The following is a 19,470-nucleotide window of genomic DNA, read 5'->3' on the forward strand; positions in this document are numbered from 1 at the left end:
GAAAGAAAGAAAGAAAGAAAGAAAGAAAGAAAGGAAGGAAGAAAGAAAGAAAGAACAGAACAGAAGCAGGCCAGTACACCTGGAACCCACAGCAGGCCGGCACACCTGGAACCCTCATGGACCACTGGCAGGCACACACACTGATGCAGTTACTCTGAATTCACTAGGCCCTAGTTTCAAAACCATTCACCACTTACCCTGGCTGCCCCACAGCTGCTCCAATCCTACCTGCTGCCCATCTTGCAGTCCATGATAGAGGGGCCCTCAAAGTCTGCCAGGAGATCCTCCATCTGGTTGAAGGCCTGGCCATCCCGCTGCACCATGCCATAATAAGCAGGCACAAAAGGCCGCAGGGGGTCTCCCATCAGCAGCTCCAAGCTGCGCTGCTCACACTGACAGAAACGTTTCAGAATCCGACCATCCTCACCGGCCTGGAAGTTCCCTGTGGGAAGCAAAAGCAAGGAGAGGTCAGAGCCTGACCTGACACCGGCTATTTCCCTGCATGCATCAGACAGCAGCCATGGCTATTCTGTCCAACAGTGCTGTCCACTGTCCCCAGCAATGCTGTCTCTCCCTCCCTCTGTGTGGTGTTGCTCTGAGACAGGATATCTTGTTTGTTTTGAGACAGGTGTTCTTAAACTCATAAAATCCTGACTGCCACCAGTACTGGGACTAAAGTCATGGGCTCCCATGCCCAGCTCACTCCTGGCTTTAAACTGGCCTACTGCTACTCTGTGTCCATACACGGTTCTGTATACAGCACAGTATTCCAGTATGTGTTTGTAATTTGAAAACTATTGTAGGGGGAAGGGTATAGGGGACATTCGGGATAGCATTTGAAATGTAAATGAAGAAAATACCTAATAAAATAATTAAAAAAATACAAGCTGTGAAAAAAAAACTATTTACTTTTAAGTGTGTGTGTGTGTGTGTGTGTGTGTGTGTGTGTGTGTTCACAGAGGCCAGAAGTCATCAGGTCCCTTATAGCTGGATTTATAGGCCATTGAGAGCTGCCCAACATGAATGCTGGGAACCAGACTTGGCTCTTCACCACTGAGTCATCTGGTCAGGCACATTTTTACTATTCTGTGAGAACCTGAGCATGACGTGATTGAGGGTACGAACATGCCAGGACCACCCTGTGAAGGTAGTTCTCGCCTTCAACGCTGACATGGGTTCTGGGGATTCAGCTCAGGCTGTCCGGCTTACTCAGCTAGCCATCTCGGCAGCCCTGTTTTGTAACTTTAATGGGTGTTCTTGTCCTCTGAGGTAATCATGACATATCAGTTAACTACATAGCTCTCTACAACAGACCCTCATATGATTCCCCAGGGCACAGCCACTTGGGGCTATTTAAATTAATTTTTGCTAGGAACAGTGGCTTCAGCCTACAGTTCTAGAAATCAGAAGGTTTGGGCAGGAGGACAGACACAAGTTTGAGCCCAGTCCAGGACACATGGTGAATTCTAGGCAAGCTGGATTATATGGCAATACTCTGGGTATAAAATAAATAAATAAATAATTCTGACATTATCTGGAGCACGTACACGGCTAAGATAGAGTTCCAAACTTTTGCTTTTTTTCCCCTATGGCAAAAGGACAGTTTTGCTGTGCTTTGCTTTGTTGATATAAGGTTTTGCTATGTAGCCCAGGCTGGTCTCCAAGTTGATAATCCCCCCTGCCTCAGCCTTCCAAGTGCTGGGACTAGAAATGTATGCCAAACCAGGCTTGGTGGTGCAATCCTTTAACCCCAGCATTTTGGAAGCAGAGGCGGGAGTCTGAGCTCTTTCTGAGTCCAGTCAGGGCTACACAGTTGACAATTCCCCTGCCTCAAACCAACAAGCAAATAATAAAATAGGTGCATGCCGACATGCCCAGCTTTCAGCTTACGTTTTTCAAAGATGGTGGCAACAGTGTTTTCTGTTCTACCTAAGATCTTGCTGTGTGATGAGACACACACAAAGGCCATATGGTAAGCCCTGTTTTTCTTCCAAATGAGTCACAGGACAAAACCATTTTTGGCTTTGGTTTACTGAGGGTCTGTCACGTGGGAGACAGAGGAGAGACCAGGGACTGGTCGCTGTGTTTCTCACCAGCCTGTCCCACTCAATGTTTTGCTCTCAATTCTTCAGTTAATCCTGCAAGGATGGCCGGGCAGTGGTGGCGCACGCCTTTAGTCCCAGCATTTGGGAGGCAGAGGCAAGCGAATTTCTGAGTTCAAGGTCAGCCTGGTCTACAGAGTGAGTTCCAGGACAGCCAGGGCTACACAGAGAACCCTGTCTCAAAAAAACCACACACATACACACACACACACACACACACACACACACACACACACACATACACACAAAATCCTGCAAGGGCAGTAATATTTGTTCTATATTAATGTGGGGAAGGAGGAACTGAGTCCCAGCCTGTCTAGGGTCACCCATAAATAAGTAGGATGTGAAGCAGTACCCACCCACTCCAAAGCTGAGACTCAACCAACAGACAAGACCTAGCCTAGCATGACAGCACAGCAGCCTTTGATCCCAGCACTCAGAGGGCAGAGGCAGGTGGATCTTTGTGAACTCAAGGCCAGTCTGGTCTACAAAGTGAGTTCTAGGCCAGCAAGGGCTATATGGAGCCTATCTCAAAATAAATAAAATAATTACTAGGCCTAAATGTTTTTCATAGCAGCCCTGTAGGTGGTTCTGTCACCAAGCCGGTACCAAAGGCAGTGAGACTAGACAGAGCAGGGCTTTCGTAGCCCCCACACCCACGCCAAGCCCTGATGATCTGTTGGCCGAGGCCCCCCAAGCTCACCAGCATGTCCGGAAAGCTGGACCCAGGGATAGTAGTGCTTATGGAAGGAGACCACGAAGGGCGAGTACTTCAGAACTGTCTTCAGCTTCTTCCAGGGCTTGCTCTGTAGGGAGGGTGAGCATGAGGTATGGATCAAGGCCAGGGAATTACTGTCCTGGTGGCTTCCTAGGACCAATGATGATGCAACTACTTAGGAGAGAGTCTGTCTCTATTACTTTCTTTGTTCTGTCTCTGTGTCTTTGTCATAGGAGGAAGGATAGGCTAGATTTGGTTACTCTATCAATCACCAAAATTCAGTATATACCCTAATACCCATAGTCACAAAGCACAGAAGCCTCTCAATAAGGTCAGGTCTGGGGCAAACCATAGAGACGGAGTGGAGGAATGGAGGCTGACCAGAGAGATAGAAGCCTGACAAAGGTGATAGAGACCGAGAGAGTGCAGGTTGCTGAGCAAGTGCTCTGGCTCGTTCCCCCTCCCAACAGCTCTGTGCCTTCTTGACCTGAGGTTACTGACTTGCTATGCCAGTGAACTGTGACTGGAATTGTCACTTCCAGGCAGAAGCTGCAGACTAATTCAGAAGCTCCCTGTTGGGGGTAGGGAGCTGGGCAGGAATGGGCCTTGGTCCCTAAAGGGGGACAGCACAGAGCAGGACGTCATGTAGTATGAGCGAAACTTTCACTGTTGCTCCAAGTCATTCGTATTTGGGGACAATTTATTGCATAGCAGATTTTTTAAAATTTAGAGCTACTTATATGTATCAACATTTTGCGTATATGCATGTACATGTATGCATGCCTAGGGCCCACAGAGGTCAGAAGGAAGCACCGGCTCCCCGGAAACTGGAGTTTATGGGTGGTGGTGCATCATCATGTGGGTGCTGGGAACCAACTCCAGGTCCCTGTTAAGAACAAGCAATCTGAACCCGGAATCGTCTCTCCAGCCCCATCCAGCAGCCCTTCATCTACTGTGACTAACAAGGAGACCTTAAAGAAACACAGGGGCTAGAGAGACAGCTCAGAGGTTAAATACGCACTGCTCTTACAGGGGACCCCAGTTACCCACACTTGGTACCCCCTGGGGCAGTTCACAGTTGCCTAGAATTCCTGCTCCAGAGGACCCAACACCCTTTTCTGGCCTCCATAGGTATGAGACTGTTGTGCAACCCCCTACCCCTACACACATATGAACATCATTTAAAAAAATAAGTCGGGCTGGAGAGATGGCTCAGAGGTTAAGAGCACTGACTGCTCTTCCAGGCTACAGTGTATCCATCATATAAAATAAATAAATAGAAAATCTTTAAAAAAAAATAAATAAAAAGTCTCATGCAGGGCATTGTGGCACACACCTGATCCCAGCACTCAGGAGGCAGAGGCAGGCATAGATCTCTATGAATTCATGGCCAGCCTGCTCTACATAGCACCCACATAGTTGGTCACAGTGACATAGTGAGACCCTGCCTCATTCATAAATAAATAAATAAATAAATCTAAATGTTTGTTTGTTTGTGTTTTTTGTTTATTTGTTTTGAGACAGGGTTTCTCCATGTAATTCTGGCTGTCCTGGAACTCAGATATGCAGCTGCCTCTGCCTTCTGAGTGCTGGACTTAAAGGCATGTGCTACCACGTCCACCCCATAAAGTCTTAATTTAAAAAAGAAAAAGAAAAAATATGGAAAGCCAGGCAAGCACATCTGTAACAAAAATTAAGGCTGGTTCAGGGGGTAGAAGTGCTTGCTGCCAAACTGAAGACTTGAGTTCAATCCCCAGAACCCACACGGTGGAAGGGGAGAGCCGACTCCCAGAAGCTGTCGTCAGACCTGAACACAGTGAATGTTAAAAGGCTACTGAAGAACAGCAGAAAGAAAAGGATAGCTGGAAAGGAGGGGAAAGAGTTGGGGTGGAAGGAGAGGTAGAGAGAGGGGTGTAACAGAAAACCAGAGAAGGGCTGGAGCACATCTCGGCAAGTGTGAGGGCAGTGTCACAGGCTCTGGTCCTGATGCCAGCAATGTACAGAAGGAAACAAAGACACGGCAGAGTTTAATCACGCTGCTTCACGTCTGATTCAGGCACATGTGCGTGTCTACACACACACTCCCATCCCGGGCACAGGGTGGCCCTTAGCATGAACTGGGAGAGTAGGTCACATGCAGAGAATGCATCTGTGTGCTCACTCAGGGTCAAGGGCATGTTTTCTCCCAGCTCTCCAGCAGACAGCAAGCTGGAGGGAGCCAGATGCTAAGCAGGGCGTCAGGGTGTTGGATGGCATGGGATCCAGGAAGGGCTATTTTCTCCCATGGGGAGGAGATGATTAATCAAGGTTCCTGTTTACTAAGCACCTGGAACATTCCAGGCACCATGACAAAGACTCCGTGTGCCATACCCTATTTAATCCTAAAAACAGCCCCAGGAAGATGGCTGTCTGTGTCACAGGGGAGGAAACAGACTCAGGAGGTGAAGCCACTGGCCGAATATCACCAGGCACAGTGCCAGGTTTCTGGTTCCGGGGGTTTCTGACCCCATTGCCCTGGGGCATTCCAGCTGGACTGAAGCTTGTGCAGGGGAGGGGACTTGCTGGGCTACAAGTTATGTCTTAGTGCCTGGTCTGATATAGAAGGTGCCCCAAACACTGGTTACTAATCGACACCAGTCCCCACCTCTCTCTTGTTCATCAATACTGGAGATGGCACACCAAACCTCCAGCATGCTAGGTAAGCTCAGCACAAGGGCTCTACCACTGAACCACACCCCCAGCCCCTCACTGGGGGATCCTAGGCAGGGCCTCTACCACAGAGCCTCACCCCCAGTCCCTCACTGGGGGATTCTAGGCAGGGCCTCTACCACAGAGCCACACCCCCAGCCCCTCACTGGGGGATCCTAGGCAGGGGCTCTACCACTGAACCACACCCCAGCCNCTCACTGGGGGATTCTAGGCAGGGGCTCTACCACTGAGCCACACCCCTAGTCCTTTATCTTAATTTAGGCTTACTGGGAATAGTTTATCAAGGTCTCAGCTCACACGCCCCCTCTTCCAGGGAGTTCTCTTTAATACCTTACATCTACCTAACTGTATACTCTGGATTCTCACCACCCCAAGCTTCTATTACCCCAGCCCTGCCCTCTCAAGTTGCTAGTGACTGGAGATCCATCTGTGTCTCCTACCAGCCTGGAAGTCCCATAAGAATAGTGTCTTGAGGAAGGAAGGTCTCTGTGAGTTCGAGATCAGTCTGGTTTCTATGGAAGTTCCAGGGCAGAGAGGATGACATAGTAGATCCTGTGTCAGAAGATCATCTGTAGCCGGGCAGTGGTGGCACACGCCTTTAATCCCAGCACTCGGGAGGCAGAGACAGGCGGATTTCTGAGTTCGAGGCCAGCCTGGTCTACAGAGTGAGTTCCAGGACAGCCAAGGCTACACAGAAAAACCCTGTCTGGAAAAACAAAAGCAAACAAACAGAAGAATATCTGTAGAGTCATGCCTTGATCACCAGTATCCCCAGCAAAGCACAGGGGCTTAGGAAACAACTACTGTTCATAACAGGATGATAAAAAGGAAGGGCAGACGAAGAAAGGCCAGGCAATGGTGCACACCTGTAAGCGGAGGATTAGGACTTTAAGGGCACCTTAAGCAACAGTTCAAGGCCAACCACATACATAAAAAACAAACAAACAACCCCAAACAGGAGGGAGGGGGCAGGTAGCAAGGCCACTATGGCCAGGTGTGATTTCAAAGGAGAAGGGAGTGGGGGACTATCTATCAGCAGCAGGAACAAGGAGGCAGGAAAACAGCTAAACAGTGAGCTAGGACAGTTTGCTCAGGCTTAGCAGCAGGACAGTCAGGTCAGCCCAGGATGGTCTACCGCAGCCTGAAGACAGGAGGGTATGAACACAGCCTCGAGTTCCCAAAGGCTTCAGGAAGTGCTTGGCATAGTGTGGCTTCTGGAAAGACAAAGAGGCCTGGGAAGAAGGCAAGCAGGTCATGGAGATCTGCAGGCCAAAGGGCTTAAAATGGAGAGTTTGAAACTCAGCTAGAACTAAGTTAAAAAACCTGTGGCTTTTACTCTGACTTAGGCAACACCAAGCACAAGATGCCTTTTTGTGCCTCACAACGATGAGATGAGAGTGCTAATCTCCCAGTGCTGCTGGGACTCAGGCACACAGCACTAGGGAGGCAGAGGCAGGAGAATCAAAAGTTCCTGTCCATCCTAGACTACAGAGTGGAGCCCAGTGTCAAAGCAACTGGGCTGGGGGTGGCAGCGCACGCCTTCCAGTACTCAGGAGGCAGAGGCAGCGGATTTCTGAGTTCGAGGCCACCTGCTCTAGAGTTTTAGGACAGCCAGCACTACACAGAGAAATCCTTGTCTCAAGAAGCCAAACAAGCAAACCAAAACAAAAACCAAATGGTTACAGACAGAGAAGAAAGGGGAGGGAGGAATGGAGAGGGCAGGCAGGCAAGTGAGCATCATGTACAGGCTTGTAATCCCAGACACTGAGGCTGACTGAGACAGGAAGAAGGTAAATCCAAGCCTGCTAGGAATACATACCAAGTTCAAGGCCTGGGCAATGTCAGAAAAACCTGTCTCAAGAAAGTAAACACTGAAAAGGGGATTGTGAACATAGCTCTGTAGTACAGTGCCTGCCTAGCATGCTCAAGGGCCTAGGTCCACTCAGTTCCTCAGGTGCAACACACACACACACACACGCGTGTGTGTGTGTGTGTGTGTGTGTGTGTGTGTGTAGGCAAGCAAACAAAAGCCCAGCTGGCAAGATGGCTCAGCAGGTAATTGTACTTGCTGCCAAACCAGACTACCTGGGTTTGATTCCTGGATCCCACGTGAGTAAAAGGAGAGAAATAACTTCCCCAAGTTGTCCCATGGCCTTCATGAGCACACTGTGGCATGTGCACATCCATATACTAAATAAACACAATAAATAAATAAATGCATAAATGCATAAAATAAATAAGTAAATAGAAAGAAACAGTGAAGCAAAGAGATATAAAATACCACAGCATGGTGGAGCAGTTGGAATCAGAGCATTCAAGAGGCTGAGGCAACAGTGTTGCCTTAAGTTCAAGACCAGCCAGGGCTACATCTACACAGCAAGTTCCAAGCCTGTCTGCACCACTTAAGAGGCTCAAAGACAGACAAGAGGAGAGAAGAGGAAAGAAGGGAGGGCAGGGAGGGAAGAAAAGGGACGCAGGTATCTAGGCAGGCACTTACAGTTTCTGGTATTTGCAAAGGATTCGAATATATACATGGGGGGGAGGGCGCGTCATACTGCAGCTCAGGCACATTTCAAATTTAGGCTAATCTTTCGTTTCAGCCTCTCAAATGCTGGGATTACAGTGTGAGCCATAGCACCAAGCCTAGGGGTTAAATTTTGTTTATAGACAGGATCTCACTGTCATGGCTTTGGCTGGCCTGGGATTCACCGTATAGATCTACCCGCCTCTGCCTATGGGATTAAAGGTGTGCACCACTACGTGGCTTGTAGGGGTTAAACTTCAGGTGTGTGATGTCCTTGGATAAGATGAGTGAGCCCATCTCTGGTGCCCTGATTTCTTCATCTGTAAGAAGGGACAACAACAGTGTATGTGTCACAGGACTGCCATGCAGAATAACAAAGTAGCGGAGCATGCCTGTGACAGTGCAGCCAGCAATGTTGTATTAGTCATCCAGCTCCAACTCAGCTGTGCAGAGACATCCAGGTGATGGGAGGGCAGACCCAAGAACCAAGGCACAAAGCCCTGGAGGGCTGGCTCTTCTGTGTGGGCATTAACACGTCTAGGCAGGTCTGTTTCTCACAGCTGGGACCACATGTGTGAACATGTCCCACAAGGAGGTACACAAGCTGAGCGGGGGGAGGATCAAGGTAGACTCCAGGGGCTGGAGCCCAGTAGGAGGACTACACAGATGAGCTGGCAACCAGATGGACTCTGCACCCCACCTGAGGCTCTTTTCCACACCTGTGTCTGCTTTGCCTCTCCCTCCCTGAACCTGCCCTGCCTGCTCCTCTGATTCACCAGGCAAGAGCCGCACCCAGGCTGGGGGCGAAGGTGTAAGATGTAAATACAGTCTGAAGGGGCCCCTTGAGGAGCAGAGGAGTTCAGGAGACTAGGTGGGTACCTGGATAGCCTGAGGATCCCTGAGCATCTTGCCCTTTGAGCATCTAAAGAAAAGCAAGAAATAGCCAGACCGTTGGCTCATGCCTGTAATCCGGCACTTGGGAGGGCTGAGGCAGCAAGATCGTTATCACAAGTTCAAGGCCAGCCTGGGTACATGGTGGATACTTGGCTAGGCTGAGGATCCTTGAGCATTTTTGCCCTCTGAACTTTTTTTTTTAAGATTGTATTTTTAATTATATGTGTGTGGGTGTGGGCAGGTCTGTGTGACTGCAAGTACCCACAAAGGTCAGAGGCGTTGAATCCCCAGGAAATGGAGTTACAGGCAGTCACCATGCTGGAAATCAAACTGTGGTCTTCTGCAAGAGCGGTCCATTCACTTAACAGCTGAGCCATCTCTGCAGTCCCCTCCCCACCTCTGAACAGTTAATGAAAGCTGGGCCAGTGGGCTCATACCTGTCACCCCAGCCTTTGGAAAGCTCAAGGCAGCAAACTGTCACCAGCTCACTAACTTAGATACATGCTGGGTACCTAGCTATCCTGACAAGATCTAATGAAAACTGGAGGCAGCAGCTTGCGTTGGCTCTGGCTCATGCCTGTTGCGCTCAGCCTGGAGAAGGGTTGGGGATGGGGAGCTGGAGAGATGGCTTGTTGCTCTTGTAGAGGGCTGAGGTTGGATTCCCAGGACTCAAAAATGGTGGCACGCACCACCTGTAACTTCAGTTCCAGGAGATCTACCTCCCTCTTTTGACCCTCCCAGGCAGCAGGCATCCATGCAGGTAGTAGACATATATACATGCAGGCAAAATACACATACAGGTAAAATAAATCAATCTAGGTAAAAAATAAATATATCTCCAGGACAGCCAGGGCTACACAGAGAAACCCTGTCTCGAAAAACCATAAATAAATAAATAAATAAATATATCTTTTTAAAAAGGCTTACGGCGCCGGGCATGGTGGCGCACGCCTTTAATCCCAGCATTCGGGAGGCAGAGGCAGGCGGATTTCTGAGTTTGAGGCCAGCCTGGTCTACAGAATGAGTTCCAAGACAGTCAGGGCTACACAGAGAAACCCTGTCTTGAAAAACTAAAAGAAAAAAAAAAAAGGCTTATGGCATCGGGATGGCCTCAAGTTCAAAGCCAGCCTTGCTACATAGTAAGTTTGGACAAATGAGTGTGGCATGGTAGCACACCCTGTCTATAATTCCTAAAAGGCAGAGGCAGAATGATCTTAGCAAGCAGGAGTCCAGTCTGCAGCCAGCCTGGTCTACACAGCCAATCTATTTTATGGGAAGGTGGAGTACAACACAGTGGAATATATCTGTAATCCCAGAGGCTGGATGAACAGTTCAAGGGCAGCCTCGGTAACAAAGTAAATTTGAGGCCAGGATGGGCTACAGAAGAATATCTAAAGAAGATAAATAAATAAAAGGAAAATGGGGGAGGAGAGAGAGGGGCCAAGGGTTCAACCAATACATCTGAGAATGTGTGTGCATTTTTTCTATCACTGGTAGTTTGTTTTTAACATTGGTGTTTTGCCTCCATGTGAGGGTGTCAGATCCCCTGGAACTGGAGTTACAGACAATTGTGAACTGTCATGTGGGTGCTGGGGTTTGAACCTGGGTCCTTTGGAAGAACATCCAGTGCTCTTAGAGCTGAGCCGAGCCATCTCTCTAGGCCCTTACTGGTGGTATTCTTAAGAGCTGGGTATCAGATTCCCTGCAGAGGAGTCAACAGAAGTCACAGCCCTTTTGTGTAAAATTATGTGTGCACCTAGACTCACACACTGTACAACCTCAGAGATCCCTAGGCATGATTAAGGTCCACTGTGGACCGCTCCCAAGAACTAGTGACAGAGGGGTTAAAGGAAAAGCTAGAAATGGAAGAGCAAAGAATAGGGGGTTGATGAAATGGGTTAGTCATCTGGCTGGCACCGGGAGGTGGCCAGTGAATGGAAGAGGGAGCTAGAGAAGGAATTGCCAGCATGCGGCTAAGAGTAAACTGGAAAAGGACTTTCAAAGCCAAGGCAAAAGGATGGGAGGACATGAGATTTGGGGTGATGGGGCATGCTCTGGGGAAGAACGGGTCCTACTCACTCCAGCTCTGTCCTCAGGATCGCTGGTACCTCCACCCCCAGCCACCAAGTCATCCTCAGATTCATCAAAAGAGGAGGCAGACGAGAAACCGCCAGTGCCCCCCTCAATCCGGGATTGGGGTCCCACCGGCTGGGCATCAGGTTCGGGAGTCTCTGGGGTGATGATAAGGCGGGGCACAGGACACAGGGAGCTGCACTCCAGGTGGGAGCACAGGTTAGTCACCAACTCTCCAGGCTCTGATAAATCTAATGGATCATCTCCATTGGACTCCCCCAAAACGCTGTCATCCCGGGGGACATCAGTGCCAGGTTGAATCAAGGCACCCTCAGTGTCTTGTGCTGAAAAGCCATCACTTCCAGGCTGTCTGCAGGCTGTCTGAGTACTAGGTCCTTTGAGAGAGCCATCAGTTTGGGACTCTATCCAGAAGCCGTCGGTGTCATGTGGTGTCCTGGAACCATCCGCGTTCAATTCTTTGCAGGAGGTATCAGCACTTGGTTCTGGTGAGGGGCAGACTGGGTGAGTTTGGAGTTTGGACACACCATGGTGGGTCCGGAGGTTATCAACCCAGGGCTTGTTGTCCCTCTCTGGCAGAGTCTGCCACAGCTCGGATCTGTCCAGTTCGGTCCAGGACTCATCAAACCCTGGTTGGGTACTGAGGCTGGCTCTCTTTGGCCGAGACTGGAGGTCAGATCTGTGAAGATCAGTTCGAAAGCCATCTGTCCAGGAACCGGCCATCTCCATCTCAGCCAGGGGGCTGTTCCTTCTTGGATGTGTCTGGAGGTTGGACCCGTCTAGCTCCTTATTTTGGCTGGGCTTCTCCGACCCAACTCCTAGACCAGCTGCTTCGCACTCCGCGTGTCCGTGTCCACAGGACTCTGCCTGTGGACCGTTGGGACACAGCGCAGGCCCGAGGTCGGTCCTTTCCGCGTCGGAGTGGAGGCTAGACCCCTCGATCCAGGCCCGGGGACCGCCCCCCTCCGGCCGTCCCGTCGGGCCACCTGCTCCCGGCCCAGGTCGCTGCAGTCCCGGCTGTCGCCGCCGCCCACCTCGCAGCGCCTCCAGCCCCATGCGGGCCTCGGCTGGCAGTGCGCCGGCCTCCGCCTCGCTCAGGCTCCCCCGGCACGGGCAGCGCCTCATACCCGCTCCCTGGGCCCGGGCTTCGGCCCGTCCGGCCCCTCCTTCCCCTTTAAATCCTACGAGGGGTGTGGCTGGGGAGCCCCAACTCCTGGGTTCCGGCCCGCCGAGCTCCAGGCCGCTCGGATATGCAGGGGTTAACCGATACTCCACCTCCCAGGGAAAGCCCAAAACACGGCCCTCGCCGGAAGTGACGAGTTGACGAGTGTGGGGCGGAGCCTCGGAAGCCACCGCGTGTCTCGCTGGGAAAGAGCGCTTGGTTTCCGATGCTGGCCGGGGTCTAGGTCGTGCGCCCCCGCGGTCTTTCCCTACATCACGTACTCCGCCCCAGTAACAAGTTCAACCACGCACTCATTCAACATTCAGAGACGAGATGGACTTTCCAAAGACTTGAGACATCCCCACGGGCGAAGTTTCAGTGCTTCCGCAGTCAATTCTCAACCAGTTAGTTGCCTTCAGTGAGTCTTTCCCTTCCACCAAATCTCCCGTGAGAAGCCTGATGCATGGCGGTACAAACCTGTAATCCCAACGCTTGGGAAATGGAGGTTGGAGGTTCAGGAGTTGAAGGTCGTCCTTAGTTCCATAGCCAGTTCCTAGTCAAGGGTACTCACACACGCACACAGAGAAGACAGAACATGATGGTACAGCTTTTTATACCCGCACTCTGGAGGCCGAGGCTAACGGATCTGTGTGAGTTCTAGGCCAACCTGGACTACATAGACCCCCATCTCAAACACTCCTCTTCCCCAATACACACAAAAGGGGAGGGGAATGAAATGACAGCAGGTCTGCCAAATCTGATGTCCTGAGTTCCATCCCAGGACTGCAGAGTGCAAGATTTGTGGATAAATACATTTATATTTGTTTTCAAAGAATTCCAGGGCTAGCCGGGTATGTGCCCCACACCTTTAATTGCTGTACTAAGGAGTCAAAGGCAGGTAGATCCCTGTGAGTTCAAGGCCAGCCTGATCTACAAAGTGAGTTCTGGGACAGCCAGGACTATCACACAGAGAAACCATGTCTTGAAAAACAACAAAACCAGTCCCAGGGCTGGAGAGATAGATCTGCAGTTGAGAGCAGATCTCTTGTGAAGAATTGGGAGTTTGGTTTCTAGCTCCCTGAATGGAGGTTCACAATCATCTCTAACTGCAATTCTACGGCATTGAACACCCTCTTGTGGTTTCTTCAGGGCATGCATAGGTTGTACAGACATACTTACAGGCAAAATTACCCACACACATAAAATTAAATCTTTTTAAGTGTGGCACGGTGGCAAACACCTTTAATCCCCAGTTCTCAGGACAGAGGCAGACAGATCTCTGTGAATTTATGCCAGTTCCAGGTCATCCAGAGCTACATATAGAAACACTGCCTCGAATAATAATAAAATACATAGGTAAGACCATTTTAGAAAAGAGTTCCAGGGCTGGAGAGATGGCTCAGAGGTTAAGAGCACTGACTGCTCTTCCTGAGGTCCTGAGTTCAATTCCCAGCATCCACATGGTGGCTCACAACCATCACCTCTTGTTTTCTAATGCCGAGGCTCACACATGCTGTATCACTGACATATACCTTCAGCTCTATTACTTCCTCTTTTATTTATTTTGAGTTAGGGTCTCATGTAGCTCAGGCTAGCCTCAAAACCAAGGATAACCTTAAATTCTTGTTTTCGCCCGCCTCTGTCTTCTGAATGCAGGGATTAGAGACCTGTACTACCATGGCTGCCTTCATGATCCCAGTGTACCAGGGAGAGCTCTGAGTTCAAGTTCCACCCTTTCCTTGCCTTTGTTTATTTCATCCACAATGAACTCAGGTACATGGAGTTTGTGGTATGAGGCCACTGTAAGCCGTGGCCCTGTGGGATTATCATCTGAGGTGATTTTTCAGCCTGTCCCTTATGGCAAGCAGCCTGCAGCTCCTGAGTCAGACCCTCACCTTTGGAAGAGGACTGGAGGTCCTTTCAATCTTGATATTGAGTCACCCGTTGGAGGGACATTGAGCACAGGCCCAAGGTTTCAGGATGAGTCATCTCTTCACGGGCTAATGAGAAGTCAGATACGGGAACCCACCTCATACATCATACAAGTTAGAGAACATGACGTCCACAGAGAAGGGGGGCTCTTCTGAGGTCACGCAGTAAAGGGACAGAAAGCAAGGAGGCCTAATTCCCGACAAAGGCGGTGGGGCTAGACAGCGACAGTAGGGTGCCTTGAAGAACACATCTCTTCAGTTGTGGGAAAGATGTCCCAGCCACCAGCTGTTTCTATTCCAGACAGCAAGAGGATTGAGTCAATTTTCTCTCATGCCAAGGCTCCTGACTCAGCACTGGGAATCCTGACTGAGTATGTTCTGGGAAATGTTAGGCCTTGAGGAAACACTGAGGGCCATCTCCTAAGTGGGCGGGAGTAGAGAGCCAAGGAGAGTCATGGTGAAGGCAGGAAAGAGTTCCTAAGCAAGGCAGTGGATTGATATGCGCAAGGAAGGAGGCTGGGTGCCAGGACGTGGGTGTTGGTGCAAAGTGGAGAGGCTCCATATGCAAGGGAAATGTGTGCTTGGAAGAATATGTGTTTAAAGATTTCTAGGGTTGTGGCTCAGTGGTCAAGAATCTTCCATGGAATGCACAAGGCCCTGAATTTGTGCATCGGTGGTGGCGGGGGTGGGGGTAGGGAGAATGTCCAAATACATAGGATAGATTTTGAGCTTGCCAGGCGGAGATGTAAGTGGATATAATGGTTCAGACCTGCAATTTCAGCAGGTGGGAAGTGGACGCAAGAGAGGAGGGGGGAGAGGGAGAGGGAGAATGAGAAATAGAGACAGAGAGGAGGGTAGAGGAATTCTGTCAAGAAGGACCATTGGTCAATACAATGAGCTCACGTGCGCACCGACTAACACCAAGACCCATAGAGCCTTTGCCTGGCTTCCACCCCTTGCCACGCCTCCTCAGCCGGGTTTTTTTTTTTTTTTTTTTTTTTTTTTTTTTTTTGGTAAACGTCGGCGAGCCGCTGTGCTACCATTGGCTAGCTGATCAAAGTGGGCGGGTTTGCGGACGTTCCGGAAGCTTAAGAGGCCCAGCGCATGTTAGACCTGGAGCCTAAACCTGGTGGACTGGGTGCTTAGCGACAGGGGAGGGGCCCCGTAACGGGGTGTCTAGGCAGGGGGCAGCACAGGAACTGTGGATGCTTAACAGCCCAGGGTAAGGCGATGCCTAGCAACGAGAGGGGCGCTGAGAAGTAGAGAGTAGTCCTAGAGGCTCTGTGGACGTCTAGCAACGGGAGAGAATCTTAGCAACAGCAAGTTTTGTGGGGGGTTGGGGAGGCGCTTATGGAAAACTTGAGTTCCTAGCAACGTGGGCGGGGGCGGGGGTAACTAGAAGAAACCTGGAAATCAATTAAAAGGGGAAAAGATATGGGGGTATGGGGGCTTACCCAACAAGAGCGCAAAGCAGGAGGCCCAGTTCTGTAATCCTTATTATTTCTTAGGCAATGTGGCTGGAGCTAGGTGCCATGCTGCTCAGGACCTGTGGACCGCTGGGCAGGGCTGTTCGTCTGCCCTGTGGGGGGGCTCTGGGACCTAGGCCCCACTGGTGGGTAAGAGGCTGAGGAGGGGGCCTCCAAGGAAAAGAGGTTGAGGGAAGGGGGGTTGGGGGTAGGTAAAATGATGGAAGGATTAGACCTTAATACTATTAAAATTCACTTCTCTGTAGGGGCCATGTAGGAGTTGCTTGGTCCAAAGTGTTCATCAAGACCAGCATGGAAGAGGCCTTAGTGAAGATGACATTCGCAGGGCACGGGAGGCCCGGCTCAGGAAGGCACCCCGGCCACAGGTATCATTGCTTCCTGCGTGTCTCTTCCCCTCCCCCGTGGTACTCCGAGGAAGGTGGCAGCAGGGCTTCTCTGCCATCCTGTCCACCTTCCCTACCTCACACCTCTCCTCTTTCTCAGCTGAGTGATCGCTCTCGTGAACGCAAGGTGCCTGCCTCCCGCATCAGTCGCTTGGCCAGCTTTGGGGGTAGGTGTGGCATTTGGGGATCTATGTGTGACTTCGATCAGAAAGAACATTTACAGGTGAAGCAAGAGAAAGGGTGAATCAAAGACAGGGTTAGGAGGGAGAGACAAGGAAAAACAGAATGTAAACCTTAATGTTTATTGAGAACCTGCTGTGAGCAAGGTCTTGTAGGCTACACGTGTGTTTATTTCTTCTGTTGATGGAGGAGTGGAGACTGAGAGGTGAGGTGACAGGACTTTATGTTCCGCAGCAAGATTGTTCAGACATGTATGAAATAAAAGTAATATGTTGCAACCAACCCTCCAAAACGGAAAGGAGGTGGCCAGGACGGCCACCTGGAATATCAGCTGTTGGGATGTAGGTAGGAAAGGACAGGAAGATCAAGTGTTCAAGGTCATTCCTGGCTACATAGAGAGTTGGAGGCTGCCTGCACTACATGAGACCCTGTTTAAAGGAGAGAAAGGTAAAGAAGGAGGGAGAGAAAGAGGGAAAGGGCCTTTGTAATCCCTGTTCTTGAGAAGTTAACGCCGAAAGATTGAGAAGCCAAGCTTGGTAGTGCATGGCTGGAGGCTCAGCTGCCTGCTAGGTCACTGTAGGACTGCGTGCACTCACAAATTCAAGACCAACCTGGCATCACAGACCTTGTCTCGAGAGGGAGAAAGAGAGAGAGGAGAAAGAAAATAGCATATAAGAAAATATAAATGCTGAATATGGATACATACGTGTTTATACACATATGATTTGTTTGTTTTTGAAGCAGAGTCTTTTTTTTTTTTTTTTTTTTCCTGAGACAGGGTTTCTCTGTGTAGCCCTGGCTGTCCTGGAACTCACTCTGTAGACCAGGCTGGCCTGGAACTCAGAGATCCGCCTTCCTCTGCCTCCCAAGTGCTGGGATGACAGGCCTGCCCCACTACACACTCCTAACATGTCCCAGCGCCACCACGCGCTCCTAACACGTCCCAGCACACAGACGCTTTTTATGATGCTATCTATCTCCTGTAATCTGGCCTGACCCCAAAGCCCCAATCCTGACTCCACCTTCAGAGTGTTTGGATCAGTGCTCATACAGATTGTGTGGCGATTCCTGAACCAACAGTGTCAACGCGTTTCGTTCTCACCCTCTGTGAAACCTGTTTGACAGGAAAGCTCACATTTGCAGAAAGGGAAACTGAGGCTCAGAGAAGTTAAGTAAACTGCCTAATCATAATATCTGAACTATGGCAATGGATTTTTTTTTTCTGTCAGCTTATAAAGGAAAAAAAAACCACAATGAGTTCATATGCAAGTGCAGAAAGTACTACCCAATGGTCAGCTCTGACTATATATTACACATGATAGTTCATATTGACCTTTGATTTAATGGGTCTTACGTAAAACCTTGTAGAATTTCTTAAGATTAGCAAACCTCATACAGAACAAAACAAGGTGTGTGATTAGCATGTCCTTGCTCTGAGCCAAGTCACTTTTCTGTGTCAATGCCTGGCAGGCATGTTACAGCAACACTATGAAATAGCTGGCAAGAATGGAACAGAATGGCTGCAGCTATGCTGGAGGGGGGAGGTCAGACCATAACAAACATGTGAGACACTGGCAGTAAAACAGGAGCACACTTGGCAAATGCACGCTAGAGATGGTGACAGTGAAAGAGTCAAGGTCTGGAATGGTGGCACAGACCTTTGATCCCAGCACTTGGGCAGAAGCAGGCAGATCTCTGTGAGTTCTAGGCCAGCCTGGTCTACAGAGCCAGTTGTTAGCCAGCCAGGGCTACACATGAGAGCTTGTCTCCAAAAAGTATACAAGAAGCCGGGCGTGGTGGCGCACGCCTTTAATCCCAGCACTTAGGAGGCAGGAGCAGGCGGATTTCTGAGTTCGAGGCCAGCCTGGTCTACAGAGTGAGTTCCAGGACAGCCAGAGCTACACAGAGAAACCCTGTCTCGAAAAACAAAAACAAAAACAAACAAACAAAAAAAGTATACAAGAGGAGAATGGAAGCAGAAGAGAAAATCAAAGGAGGGAATAGAGAGGAGGCCTGGTCGGTTATACCAGACTTCAGCAGGGGAGACATGGGGTGTGTTCTCAGAGAGAAAGGCTGAGAAGACAGAAGGTGTCCAGTGTCCATGAGGCCCTGGGTTCCACCCCTAGAACCACAAGTTAATACACATGTATAATAGGAAATTGGGGTGGGTGTAGTAACACAGACCTAAAAGCTCAGCACTTGAGAGGCACAAATAGGAGAATCAGTTGAGGTAACACAGTGCATCTAAGGCTAGCCTGGGCTACCTCAGCGTGTCAGAAGAAAGGAGGGTTAAGTGTGAGTCGTCTCTGATAGTAGCCCCAGCTATTAGGACAGCTTCAGCAGGGTTACAAGTTCAAGGCTAACATAAACCACATAGCCAGTTCCAGGCCAGGCTGGCCAACTTAGTAAAACACTGAAATAATTATTTTTTATATATATATGTTTTTTAAAAAGGTGTATTTGTTTATGTATGTGAGTACACTGTAGCTGTCTTCAGACACACTAGAAGAGGGTATTGGATCCCATTACAGATGGTTGTGAGCCACCATGTGGTTGCTGGGAATTGAACTCAGGACCTCTGGAAGAGGAGTCAGTGCTCTTAACCGCTGTGCCATCTCTCCAGTCCTTATTATTATCATTATTATTATTATTATTATTATTAATGCTAGGGATAGGGAGCTGGAGAGATGGCTATGGTTAAGAGCATTGGCGGCTCTTCCAGAGGTCCTGAGTTCATTTCCCAGCAACCACATGGTGGCTCACTACCATCTGCCATGGGATCTGATGCCCTCTTCTGGCATGCAGGTGTGCAGATAGAGCACTCATATACATAAAATAAATAATTAAAAAACAAAAGATGCTAGGGATGTAGAGTTTGTGTAGTTTGACACTCTTGTGTTCCATCCAGTGTACCCAAAGGACAGAGAAGTCAAGCCAAGGTGCAGCTCAGTTAGGAGTGTGCCTCCCTGTGTCTTAGGCTCAGAGGCTCTCTAGACAGCGTTAAGCAGAAGTGAGAGTCTGTGAGAAGATCCCAGGGAAGCGGGCTCTCAGATTCCTTTCTTGCTCTTCAGGGCTGGCTGTGGGCTTGGGCCTGGGAGCGCTGGCTGAGGTGACCAAGAAGTCCTTGCCAGGTGGAAGTCTGCAGCATGGTGAGTAGAGACATCACCTGGTTCATTCAGCTCCTGGCCTCAAGGACTTGGGTTGTGGTAGGGTTTTGCTTACTAGTGAAGGGTACTCTCTCCCTCCCTCCCTCTCCCTCCCTTCCCTCCCTCCCTTCCCTCCCTCCCTC

The 19,470-nt window shown here is 49.8% G+C and overlaps 2 protein-coding genes across 2 annotated transcripts in view; one reads left to right on the forward strand and one right to left on the reverse strand.

Moving 5' to 3' along the window:
* Itpkc (inositol-trisphosphate 3-kinase C) overlaps positions 1 to 12,163 on the reverse strand; it is a 23,751-nt gene extending 11,588 nt beyond the window's left edge. Inside the window, exons 1-3 of the mRNA XM_021208636.2 lie at positions 11,027 to 12,163; positions 2,806 to 2,908; positions 229 to 442 (exon numbers count right to left, since the gene is read on the reverse strand). Of these exons, the coding sequence (XP_021064295.1) occupies positions 229 to 442; positions 2,806 to 2,908; positions 11,027 to 12,163 (1,454 nt within the window). The remainder of the gene's footprint in view (positions 1 to 228; positions 443 to 2,805; positions 2,909 to 11,026) is intronic.
* Positions 12,164 to 15,204: 3,041 nt separating this feature from the next.
* Positions 15,205 to 19,470, forward strand: part of Coq8b (coenzyme Q8B) — a 26,656-nt gene continuing 22,390 nt past the window's right edge. Inside the window, exons 1-5 of the mRNA XM_021198011.1 lie at positions 15,205 to 15,353; positions 15,640 to 15,747; positions 15,864 to 15,983; positions 16,102 to 16,168; positions 19,253 to 19,330. Coding sequence (XP_021053670.1) covers positions 15,643 to 15,747; positions 15,864 to 15,983; positions 16,102 to 16,168; positions 19,253 to 19,330 — 370 coding nt within the window. The 5' untranslated portion in view covers positions 15,205 to 15,353; positions 15,640 to 15,642. The remainder of the gene's footprint in view (positions 15,354 to 15,639; positions 15,748 to 15,863; positions 15,984 to 16,101; positions 16,169 to 19,252; positions 19,331 to 19,470) is intronic.

Source organism: Mus pahari, chromosome 1 (assembly GCF_900095145.1).
Source record: "Mus pahari chromosome 1, PAHARI_EIJ_v1.1, whole genome shotgun sequence".
In the NCBI taxonomy this organism is placed as follows: Eukaryota; Metazoa; Chordata; class Mammalia; order Rodentia; family Muridae; genus Mus; species Mus pahari.